This window comes from Lontra canadensis, unplaced genomic scaffold (assembly GCF_010015895.1).
Source record: "Lontra canadensis isolate GAN:19392208 unplaced genomic scaffold, GSC_riverotter_1.0 scaffold10, whole genome shotgun sequence".
NCBI classification, from domain to species: Eukaryota; Metazoa; Chordata; class Mammalia; order Carnivora; family Mustelidae; genus Lontra; species Lontra canadensis.
Window position 1 is genome coordinate 29,720,216 of NW_022631004.1, and position 13,199 is coordinate 29,733,414.

Consider the following 13,199-nt stretch of genomic DNA (forward strand, 5'->3'; position numbering starts at 1 on the left):
AAGCCAGAAAGGGCTGGCAAGATATATTCAGGGCACTAAATGAGAACAACATGCAGCCAAGAATACTTTATCCAGCAAGACTGACATTCAAAATGGATGGAGAGAAAAAGAGTTTCCAAGACCGGCAAGGCATAAAAGACTATGCAACCACCAATGATGGGTGTGGTTCTTATCATCAAGAATATTTAAGAATATAAAACTTATTTCTCTGCCATCTTGCCCTTCCCCCCAAATCAGTAAATTTTAACAATCATTTTAAGAAAGCTTTTGATTATCATTTATCAAGTGTTTATACTGAACATTATGACTTAAATTATCACCCTATATAAAACTTGATCATATTTTTACAATCATTTTAAACTGCTTTTTTTTTTAATATACACAATTTTATTACAAAAATTTTTTTAAAAAAACAAAATGCAACATTCTAAAAAACCCAAAATTTACTATTGATACTAATTCCTACAAGTTTGCTGTGCTACAATACACAAGTCAAGAAATTAAGAAAACCATTAAATATTTAGAAACATTCAACATCAGAAGCTTTAAAATCTAACTGTATGTAGTAGCCCCTCAAAAAGCTACAACCTGCATTTTTAAAAAAGTATTTTCTCTACAAAGAATCTTATCAGCTATACAAAAATCTGTACAGTTTTTATACTGAAGCTAATATTGAGCTGCACTTGAATTCACATTCTTAGCAAAACAATTGCCTGAGCACACACACACACTCCACACATATCATTACAGGATAGCCATTTATTCTTCATCTTCCTCCTCTTCCTCATCATCTTCATCTTCTTCCTCCTCTTCCTCTTCCTCCTCATCCTCTGGTTCATTCTTCTTCTTTGAACCTGTTGGCCTGCCAGGGCCCTTCTTTCCAGCTTCACTTTTGCCCTTGGCGTGATATGCAGCAATATCCTTTTCATATTTCTCCTTTAGCTTTGCTGCTTTCTGTTCATACGGTTGCTTATCTTTGGCTGACTGTTCAGACCACATTTCACCCAATTTTTTTGCAGTATCCCCAATGGATAAACCAGGGTGTTCACTTTTGATCTTTGGGCGATGTTCAGAGCAAAATAGGAAGAAAGCAGACGGAGGCCTTTTAGGAGCATTGGGATCTTTTTTCTTTCCTTTCTTGTCACCTTTGGGAGGCACGTAATTTTTCATCTCCCTGTCATATCGAGCTTTGTCACTTTTTGCCATATCTTCAAATTTCGACTTTTCCTTTGCAGACATGGTCTTCCATCTCTCCAAACATTTCTTGGAAAATTCGGCGAAATTGACGGAAGAGTCCGGGTGTTTCTTCTTGTGCTCTTCCCGACAGGTCTGCATGAAGAAGGCGTATGAGGACATCTTGCCCCGCAGCTTGTTGGGGTCTCCTTTACCCATGGTGACAGGCGGCATCTACCTGGTGGTAGCTTTTCTGAGAGTCCCGCGAAGACGCCGGATCCAACAGGGACGCTTCCTTCCCAGGGCTCCGGCGTGAACTGGTTTATCCTTAAACTGCTTTTATAAGCACTTGTAAGTGCTTATTCTGAAGCACTTGGAATGTCAAAACTGAAAAGCAAAACTCTTTTATCTAACCACTCCCCTTAATCTAATAAATTAAGTTTTATAACACTGTGAATCCTAAATTCCCTTAAACATTCCACTATTGTTTACTAACATGTACTCTTATCCTATTTTCCTAAAAACTCAAGACTAACATAAATTACTTAATAACACATGTCCAATTGGACTCTTGATGGTAATCTGTCAGATACGCATGAATATAACAAATTTCCTTAAACATAGCACAAAATATACAAATGATTCCTAAATTTAGCCCTGAATTATTACAGAAAGTTTTGTTATCTCTCTATATACAATTCTGAGCCTTCCCAGGGTTAAAAGTTTGAGTATTTCAGGCAAATTGGGCTTGCTTTCTCCAATCATAGTCTTTTAACCAGTATAAGAAAGCTGATATGGTAGACATTCTTCAAAGATGGCTTTCTCTATAAACTATGCCTCTTGCAATCCACACCTTTGTGTAGTCACTCCTTTCAGAATCTGTGACTTGATTATAACTACTAGAATGTTACAGTAATGAAGTTTTGTTGCTCCCCCTCTTCATCTCTTTGAATTTTCACTCTGAAGGAGGCCAGTTGCTATGTAAGAAATTTGACAGCCAGACCACCACACCTCAGAAAAGCCCAAACTAGTCACAAGCAGATGTCATATATGGATAGAGGGAGGGAGGTCTGGTCAGCTTGACCTCTCCCAGCCCACAACAATTTACATCAACCCAGTTGCAGTTTCAGGTATTTCCTTCTAAATCAAACCATTCCTGGGGAATCTGTCTGAATTCTTAACCTGTATATACATTTTTGAAATGCAAAAATAACACTTTTTTTAGCCATTAAGTTTTAGGGTAGTTTTTCTATACAACAAAGACAACTGGAACACCTGGAAAGTGATTGAGCCAATAAAAGACTGGCTGAGCCCCTTTTTATGGCTTTTATATCATAAGATTCCAAGCCCATCTCTCTCTGTTGGGGTTCCATCATCATATTTATGTGTTTATTCCACTATCTTATTTATATTATTTCCTATATCTTCAAATTTATTTGAGTCAATCAGCATATAAACTGAAGGTTACAGCAACTTCCTTTATGGCTTGGTTGGATCTTGCTTTTGTTTGGTAGTTAATTTATTTTATTTTAGTTTGGACTAAAAATTTCACAGAATTTAAATGACATCTGATTGAACTCTGTTTTCCTTTCTTTGTTAGGCCCCAACTCCACAATATGAAAATCAGCTAATGAGGACTCCTGCCTCTGACAGTGTGCAGAGTCCCCTAAATCAGCAATTCAGGGCAGTACTTCCCTGAGGTAGAAAGCTTGGCCTCAACTCTGACCTACTGTTACCATGAGCCTGGCAGCTGGAGGACTGCTTTGCTCAAAAGACACTAGAGCTATAGTGCTTATGGACTTGAAACTTTTTAGGGTTTGAGACCTACAGAATATATTACAGGCTTTGAAATATGCTGACAAATTGACAAAATCCAAATAGAAATCTATTTAATTAAATGACCACAAATACATGTTAACTTTATTAAACGCTGAATTTAGTACTTAAAAAAAAAAAAAACAAAAAAAAAACCTCAGGAAACAAACAGGGTTGCAGGGGGGTGGGAGGAGGGATTGGGCGGCTGCGTTATGGACATTGGGGAGAGTATGTGCTATGGTGAATGCTGTGAATTGTGTAAGATTGATGAATCACAGACCTCTAACCCTGAAGCAAATAATACATTATATGTTAATAAAAAAATTTCATTACATTTAGCACAATTTCAAGTTTTTTTTTTTAAATTTTACAAGAATTCCTGAGAATGTACCAGGAGTGCCAAAACATTAGTAATTCACAAAATAAATTACAAAAAAAAAAATTTAAAGTAAAAATATAAATATACTTTAAATTTTTAAATTATATTAATGTGGACTAAGGTACATTACAATATTTTCATGATGAGAGTAGGACTCCCACAAATAGGAATTTGAAATCTCTATTTGGGGGGCACCTGGGTGGCTCAGTGAGTTAAAGCCTCTGCCTTTGCCTCAGGTCATGATCCCAGGGTCCTGGGATCAAGCCCCACATTGGACTCTCTGCTCAGCAGGGAGCCTGCTTCCTCCTCTCTCTCTGCCCGTCTATATGCCTACTTGTGATCTCTGTCTGTCAAATAAATAAATAAAATCTTAAAAAAAAAAAAAAAAGAAATATCTATTTGGTCCTAACATGGTCTTGGGAAACTGACTTCTTTGCTTTAAAAAAAAAGCTCAGGCCTCTATTATACATACAGTCATACCTCTTTCTGTCTCATCAATCACCCTTGGCTCTATGCTATCCTTTCACTGCATCTTGGACAGAATAGAACCTAAATGGTCCTGTAGTGAGTTGCATGTGTAGCTTAGTCTGACTCTTACTTTCAGTTCAGGTTATGATCTCATGGGTCATGGGATCGAGCCCCTCATGGGTCTCCCTGCTGAGCAGGGAGTCTGCTTGATATTTTCTTTCCTGTCCACCCCCACTAACTCTCTCTCTCACTATAAATAAATAAATAAATAAATAAACTTTTATAATTTTTATTTTTTTATTTCTTTTCACTGTTCCAGAATTCATTGTTTATGCACCACACCCAGTGCTCCATGCAATATGTGCCCTCCATAATACCCACCACCAGGCTCACCCAACCTCCCACCTCCTCCCCTCCAAAGCCTTCAGTTTGTTTCTCAGAATAAATCTTTAAAAAATAAATGGTCCTATAGAGATTTGTTCCTACCTTTAGGCAGTTAGTATGTTATTGCCAATTTTAGAAATAAGTCACAGACAAATGAAATGCTTTGTCCAAAGTTTCGTGGTTAGTAAGTAGAAGAGGGACCAAGACTGAAATCCATGTTTCTGGATTTCAACATTCTTTATTCCCCTTATTTTTCCCTTCAAAGCATCTTATAACATCATTTTATTCACATTTTGAAAAGCATTATTGGGACAGGAAAAATATACTATGTGATTATCTCATTCTGCTGGGACATGATTCTATACCCACTGACCAAAGAATCACTCTTAGAATTGTACCTTAATAGAAATGGAGAATAAGAAATGCTACATTGCAAAGGAAGAAAAGATTTTGAGCAGTACAAAGTTCAATAAATCCCCAAACCAAAATTGCTCTGTGTTGTCTTAAGCCACTTCTTCTGCTAGCATACATCCTAGATGGGGTTCAGGCAAAGGTTGGAGCATAGAAGCCAGAGTAGTTTCTATCATTGGATCCTGAGAAGCAGGAGACAAGAGAGAATATTAGAGAGAATATCAGAAAGACGAGAGAGAATATTAGAAACAGACTTGATTGTCTTTGGAAAGCTAATATTTTCTTTCTTTCTTTCTTTCTTTCTTTTTTTTTTTTTCAAATCAAACCAATCCCCGGGGGTGGGGGGGGGAAGAAAAATATTCTTAGTCACTTACACAATTCAATTCAGTAAATAACCTCTCCTAGGGGTACTTGCATTTTAGCTGTCTTATTTTGGCTCTAAGAAATAGAACTAAACTTTGGCTAACTTTTATTAATCATGTGGGATTTCATGTTGTGTTTTTCTGTTAATTTACACTCCTCTGCTTTCATGTTGAGATTTGGCCTTCATTTTCCTTACCATTAAATTCTTTCTTCTTCTAAAAACATTTATATTTAAAGGTACATTTGGACTTTTTTTTTTTTTTTTTTTTGCTAGAGTATAATTTATTAAGCTGAGGAATAACTATGTCCCCTGCAAGTGTTTATTTTCCTTAAGGTTTTTTCATATATTAAATCACATCATATAGTATTAGCCTATTCCACTGACAGAAGGGAGTTGCCTTGTCCTCATCAACTCCAAAGAGCCTGTAAAAGCCCCTGATCCACAGAACTCTCTCTCTCTCTCTCTCTTTTTTTTTTTTTAATTCTAAGCAAAGGACAGAACACTCAGGAAGTCTATGTGCATAGAAACTTAGAGAAAAGCAAGCCAAAAAGCAGAAGGATAAGTAATCCTTTAGAGAATTTAAAAGTAAATGAAAGTTATTTTCAGTATTTTGATAGGAAAAACTGAAATAATCCTAAATATCAAAAGTTAATTTACTTTGGGTTCATGTTAATTCTCTGATGGTTCTGCCAGCTCTTTCTTTACTCCTTCTCTTCCTTTTGAGAGTGTTCTTTTAGTTTCTCCACCCATCTAGTACTGGTCCTGGCTCCATCTCCCAAACACTCCCATAGGAGATCCTCTATAGTCCACTGGAAGAGCATCCAGAGAGGCATCTCACTACTCTGTGATGCTCTGCCTTGACTGTTCCTTCCATCTGGAAGCCATTGTGACTGGATCAGAAGTGTGAGTCTTTCCCAGTCAGGAGAGCAGGACTGCCAGTTCCTGTTGCCCCACAGTAACCTGTAAGACTCCCCATCTTTCATTGTCCTGCAATAACCTCATCCAGCTCTCTTGTATCAGGGAAACAATTGTTCTGTGTTTATTAAAGATGATACCCAGAGAGAATCAGAAAGAGACCATTAAGCAACTCCCCTAGAAAAGCATGTTCTACTGACCTAGTTAGGAGCTAAGTAAGACCCAGGCCCTGAGTTGTTTTTTATAATTCCATCCCTTTTACTCTATTTCATCCTTGCTGCAGGCTCAGCAGAAATGAAACACAGCTGGTTGTCATTATTTTCTTCACCACTACTGTACACAAAATTGAAAACAACTACTTCAGACTTTCCTTCCTCAGATGAAATAATACTAAATTTGTAAATATTTCTTCCATGTTCCATTTTCCAACCCAAATAATTTTCAGTGTGAACATGTCATTTCAGCAATTGATTTAAAATCAGTTTTTTCATAAACAGATATTCAAATTAGATAATGTTAAATTACTTTCATTTATTTTTAATATATAATTTATGCATATGTACAAAAACTTAGAAGGCTCATGAGGGAATACAGTGAAAAGGTAGTCTCTCTCACCCCACACAAGAGGTAACAAACACATTGTTCCATAATTATTTCACTTAATATATTTTTAGATCTTCCCAAGTCAGTATAGATGGAGCTACATCTTTGAAGTGACAACATATAGCAATACAGTGATACAGTATAATTTATTTAGCTTTTCACTATATTAAGTTCATTTTCAATATTTTGTTATTACAAACAACGATGTAATTAGTATCTGTGTATATTTACCACTTCGCATTTGTAAGAATTTATATGTAGGATAATAACTTAAAAGATTTGCTAGGTTAAAATGTATATCAATTTTTAATACTGAACAATACAGTGCTCAGTTTCCCCGGCAGGCAGTTGTGGCAGTACACTCTCCCCCTTACAGTGTAAGAGTTAGTCCCCCTGCACTCTCACTGACACAATCTTTTATGGAATTTTCTTCTTCTTTCTTTTAATCACCTTTTTGTAATTTTAGTTTGCATTTTTATTATTATAACTGAGTCTGAATATCTTTTCATAAATTTTAAAACCATGTATATTTTTAAAATTTTATTTTTTCAGTGTTCCAAGATTCATTGTTTATGCACCACACCCAGTGTTCCATGCAGTATGTGCCATTCATATTTCTTAACATGTGACTATCTGGACTTATCTTTGACTACTTTTATAATAATTCACTGGACTCTTCAGTATTAATTTGTGGTGATAAGGAATTTAACTCTGTACTTTTTGTTTACTGTTTTTATGTTTAAATTTTTCTTTCTTATGTTAATCACCATACAGTGCATCATTAGGTTTTGATGTAGTGTTCCATGATTCATTATTTGCATATAAGACCTCCATGCAATATGTGCCCTCCTTAATACCCATCACTGGTCTAACCTATACCCCTACCTCCTTCCCCTCTAAAGCACTCAGATTGTTTCCCAGGGTCTCCTCTTCTGATTTCCCCCACCTTCATTTTTCCCTTCCTTCTCCTAAAGTCTTCCATGCTATTCCTCATGTTCCACAAATAAGTGAAACTACACAAAGATAAACTCTAAATGGATGAAAGACCTCAATGTGAGACAGGAAATCATCAAAATCCTAGAGGATAACATAGGCAGTAACCAGCTCGACATCAGCCATAGCAACTTCTTTCATGACACATCTACAAAGGTAAGGGAAACAAAAGAAAAAATGAACTTTTGGGATTTCCTCAAGATAAAAAGCTTCTGCTCAGCAAAGGAAATGGTCAACAAAACAAAAGGCCACCCACGGAATGGAAGAAGATATTTGCAAAAATCATATCAGACAAAGAGCTGATATCAATATTAGATCTATAAAAAACTTCTCAAACTCAACACCAAAAAGCAATCCAGTCAATAAATGGGCAGAAGTCACAAACAGACACTTCTCCAAACTAGACATTCAAATGGCTAACAGACACATGGAAAAATCTTCAACCTTATTAACCATCAGGGGAATTCAAATCAAAACCACATTGAGATACCACCTTACACTAGTTAGGTTGGCAAAAATTGACAAGACAGGAAACAACAAATGTTGGAGAAGATGTGGAGAAAGGGAAACACTCTTACATTGTTGGTGGGAATGCAAGTTGGTACAGTCACTTTGGAAAACAGTGTGGACATGCCTCAAAAAGTTAAATATAGAGCTATGTTATCACCCAAAAATTGCACTACTGGGTATTTACCCCAAAGATACAGATGTAGTGAAATAAGGGACACATGCACCCCAATGTTCATTGTAGCAATGTCCATGATAGCCAAACCGTGGAAGGAACAAAGATGCCCTTTGACAGATGAATAGATAAAGAAGATGTGGTTCACATATACAATGGAATATCACTCAGCCTTCAGAAAGGATGAATACCCAACATTTCTATCAACATGGATAGAACTAGAAGAGATTATTTGAAAAATGCTGGTGGAATTTCAATCAGGATGGCATTGATAGATTTCTCTGGGCAGTATAGATATTTTAACAGTGCTTATTCTTCCAATCCATGAGCTTGGAATGCTTTCCATTTTTTGTGTCTTCTTCAACTTCTTTCATGAGTGTTCTGTAATTCCTCAATTATGGATCATTTACCTCTTTCGTTAGGTTTATTCCAAGGTATCTTATGGATCTTCATGCTATAGTAAATGGAATCAATTCTCTAATTTCCCTCTCTATACTTTCATTGTTAGTGTATAAGAAATCAATGATTTCTGTACATTGATTTTGTTTCCTGCCACATTACTGAATTGCTGTATGAGTTCTCATAGTTTGGGGTGAAGTCCTTTGGGTTTTCCAAATAAAATGTCATGCCATCTGCGAAGAGAGAGAGTTTGACCTCTTCTTTGCCACTTTGAATACCTTTTATTTCTTTTTGTTGTCTGATTCTGTTGCTAGGGCTTCTGGTACTATGCTGAACAAGTGGTGAGAGTGGGCATTCTTGTCGTATTCCTGATCTCAATGGGAAGGCTCTCAACTTTTCCTCATTGAGAATGATATTCATTGAGAGTTTTCCATAGATGGATTTTGTGAAGCTGAGGAATGTTCCTCTATCCCTATACTTTGGAGAGTTTTAATCAGGAAAGGATGTTGGAATTTGTCAAATGCTTTTTCTGCTTCAAATGAGAGGACCATGTGGTTCCTCTCTCTTCTCTTACTGATATGTTCTATCACATTGATTGATTTGTGAATGTTGAACCACACTTCCATCCTAGGGGAAAATCCCACCTAGTCATGGTGGATAATATTTTTAATGTACTGTTGGATCATGTTAGCTAGGATCTTATTGGGAATCTTGGTATCCATATTCATCAGGGATATTGGTCTGAGATTCTCCTCTTTGGTGGGGTCTTTGCCTGGTTTGGGGATCTGGATAATGCTGGCTTCATAGAAAGAGTCTGGAAGTTTTCTTTCTATTTTTTGAAAGAGCTTCAGGAGAATATTTCTTCTTTGAATGTTTGGGAGGATTCCCTGGGGAATCCATCAGGTCCTGGGCTCTTGTTTTGGGGAGTTTTTTGATCACTGCTTCAATCTCGTTACTAGATATTGGTCTATTCAGGTTGTCAATTTTTTCCTGTTTCAGTCTTGGAAGTTTATAGATTTCCAGGAATGCATCCATTTTTCCAGGTTGCTTAACTTATTGGCATATAGCTGTTGATGATAATTTCTGATGATTCTTTCTATTTCCTTGGTGTTAGTTGTGATCTCTCCATTTTCATTTACAATTTTATTAATTTGGGTCCTCTCTTTTTTCTGTCAGATTAGTTTGACCTGTGGTTTATCAATCTTAATAATTCTTTGCAAGAATCAGCTTCTGGTTTTGTTGGTTTGTTTTACTGTATTTCTAGTGTCTAACTCATTGATCTCTGCTCGAAATTTGATTATTTCCCTTCTTGTGTGTGGGGTTGGCTTAATTTTTTGTTGATTCTCCAATTCTTTAAGGTATAAAGAAAGTTGGTGAATTTGGGATTTTTCCATTTTTATGAGTGAGGCTTGGATGGTAATGTATTTCCCCCTTAGGATTGCCTTTGCCATATCTCATAGGTTTCAGACTGATATGTCTTCATTTTCATTGGTTTCCATCAAGTTCTTCTTTGATTTCCTAGTTGATTCAAACATTCTTGAGCAGGATGGTCTTTAGCTTCCAAGTGTTTGAGTTCCTTCCAAACTCTTTTCTTGTAGTTGAGTTCCAGTTTCAAAGCATTGTGGTCTGAGAATATGCAGGGAATAATCTCAATCTTTTGGTATTTTTAAACATTGATTTGTGACCCAATATGTGGTCTCTTCTGGAGAAAGTTCCATGTGTGCTTGAGAAGAATGAGTATTCTGTTGTTTGTAGTATTGTATTATACTACATACAACAGAATATAGTATTCTGTTGTTATGTGTCTATCTATGAGGTCCCTCTGGTGCAATGTGGCATTCAAATGTCTTGTTTCTTTGTTGATTTTCTGATTAGATGATCTGTCTATTACTGAGAGTCACATGTTAAAGTCCCCTACAATTAATGTATTCATATCAATATAATTCTTTTTTTTTTTTTTAAGATTTTATTTATTTGACAGAGAGAGAGAAATCACAAGCAGGCAGAGAGAGAGGGGGGAGGAAGCAGGCTCCCTGCAGAGCAGAGAGCCTGATGTGGGACTCAATCCCAGGACCTGGGATCATGACCTGAGCCGAAGGGAGAGGCTTTAACCCACTGAGCCACCCAGGTGCCCCTCAATATAATTCTTTATGTGATTAACCGTTGACTTATGTAGTTGGCTTATGTAGTATGTCCCCATATTGGGGACATAAATATTTATAATTGTTAGATCTTTTTGGTGGATAGACCCTTGTGGGCAAGGAAGGTTATTTTGGTGCTTCCTGAGTGTATCTTGTTTACTTTGTTAGAGGACACAACTTTCCAGAGATATAGGGAAATTAAAACTGGTTAGTATATAGGGGCAGTATTGAATAGGGAAAAAGGATTATCCTGAAGCTTGTATTTATGTATATATTAATAAAAAGAAAATAATAAGAAATACAGGTAGTTCAAGTTAAAGTTATTATGTAATATGTTGTATTAAACATCTAGTTGCAGTGGTAGGTAGGTTAAAAAAATAAAAGAAGTAGAATTGTGAGAACGACTAAAATAAAATGTTGTATCTATGAAATATACAGGTTTGGGGGCAATACCAGGGGCTTAATATATTTTTTCTCCCATGTTGGGGATTTGCAGTTTTATGGGGACCCTGGGGCTGTTGTCCTCTTGTTCTTTTGCCTTGTTTTCTGGGGGAGGGGCCTGCTGCATTGTTTTTCAGTCATTCTTGCTTGGGCTGAGTTGCCCTACCCCCTAACAATGGGCTGGGCTCTGGGAAAACATTTTTCAGGCTTTTGTTCTCTGGAGGTTTTTGTTCTTTTGCAGCTTTTCGTGGCTTTGCAAAAAGTTAGTGCAAGGTAAAATGTCAGCACCCAGCCCTCTGCCTCAGAGAGAAGCCTCAGTCTGCTCTTCTCAGGATGGTCCAGAACACACAGACTCCCCCTCTGCAAGATCCACTGAACACCTCAACAGGTTGTGCACACCCCCAGCCACTGTCTCAGTGGTTGCCCGAGGCCCCTGCTTCACTTTGCACCCCATGCCACTAAAACCGCAAGTGATATTGGTCCAGGGAGCCCAATTCTAGTGGCTGCCATTGTCGGGACTGCTGTCTGGAGTCCAGGTCACACTGGGTGCACTCACACCTGGCGGCAGTGGCGGCATATGGTAGGAGCTCTGGCTCTTCCAGCTGCAGAAAGGATGCACGCAGCCCCAGCAGTGATGCAAGCAGCAGAAAGCCACTTGGGCTCAGGGACTATGGCCTGGCACCTTGGCTGGGCTCTCTCAGGCACAGGTGGGCTCCGGCAGTGACCATCCTGGTACTGTGGGTTTAGGGCCATGCCAGTGGCCACCCAATTCCACAACTTGCCCCTTAAGACGCTTTGTTCTTTTTGAGTGTTTTTAACCAGACTCCAAGTTAATGCTAGTCCCCAAGCACAGGGCACTTTCATGTTGGGGTATTACTTTCCAATGGGTTGCTTCTGGTTTCTCCCTCCCCCTTCTGTTAATCCTCCAATATCAGTCCAAGCATTCCCACTCTGCTCTACCTCTCCACTGATGTCTTTGGCACCTTAGAGGTCCCGAAGTGTATAATTTTACATCTCAGCCTGATTTCATGGGCGTCCATAGTGTTCTGGTATATATTTAGCTCACTTCAAGGGACCGGTTGAAACAAAGTCTCCTACTTCTCTGCCATCTTGCTCCTCCTCCTTTGTTTTTATTTCTGTTTTTCTTGTTTCTATTTCCCTTATGTTTATTTTGTTATATTTTTCTAATCTCTTGAATAGATGTTTATTTTCGTAATTCTTATTGATTTAGTGCTTAGATGCATTTTCATTGTTTTAGCTGAATTCTGTAAGTACTGATATGTAATGTTTTTATGATTATTATGTTCTACGATTCTGCCATATATTTATATTTTATTACCCGCTTAAATCACAGTTTTGTGAGAATGTTCTTGTTTTTCACTTCCTTACTGTCAGTTTGTTTGTTTGTTTGTTTGTTTTTAGTATGTTATTTATTATTGGTTTTATTGTACTGTGATCATGGCTGTCTGTACCATGTCTATTTTTAAGAATTTATAGAGATTTTATTAGTGATATTGTATGAATGGCCAGTATTTTTATAAAGTTTCACATGATAAGAAGACATTTTCCCTATTTTAAGGAGAAAATGACGGAGATAACAAAAAGAATGGCCTAATCTCATTGTTATTTAGACATTTTATGCCATTACCTAACTCTTTTCTTTTATTAATAATTTTTATTAACACATAATATATTATTTGCCCCAAGGGTACAGGTCTATGAATCCAAAGGCTTATATACTTCATAGTACTCACCATATCACATACCATCCCCAATGTCCATAACCCGACCACTCTCTCCACAGTCCCCTCTACCCAGGAATCCTCAGTTTGTTTTATGAAAGTAAAAGTCTTTTATGGTTTGTCTCCCTCCCGGTCCCATCTTGTTTCATTTTTTCCTTTCCTAGCCCCCAAACCCCCTACTCGGCCTCTCAAATTCCTAATATCAGGGAGATCATATGATAATTGTCTTTCTCTGATTGACTTATTTTGCTCAGCATAATAACCTCTAATTCCATACACATCATGGCAA

At 37.3% G+C, this 13,199-nt stretch overlaps 1 protein-coding gene across 1 annotated transcript; it reads right to left on the minus strand.

Moving 5' to 3' along the window:
• Positions 1–428: 428 nt before the first annotated feature.
• Positions 429–1,494, minus strand: LOC116866715 (high mobility group protein B2-like). Its single transcript, XM_032855898.1, has one exon. The coding sequence runs from the start codon at positions 1,405–1,407 to the stop codon at positions 760–762; it is 648 nt and encodes a 215-aa protein (XP_032711789.1). The 5' UTR covers positions 1,408–1,494; the 3' UTR covers positions 429–759.
• Positions 1,495–13,199: the final 11,705 nt, after the last annotated feature.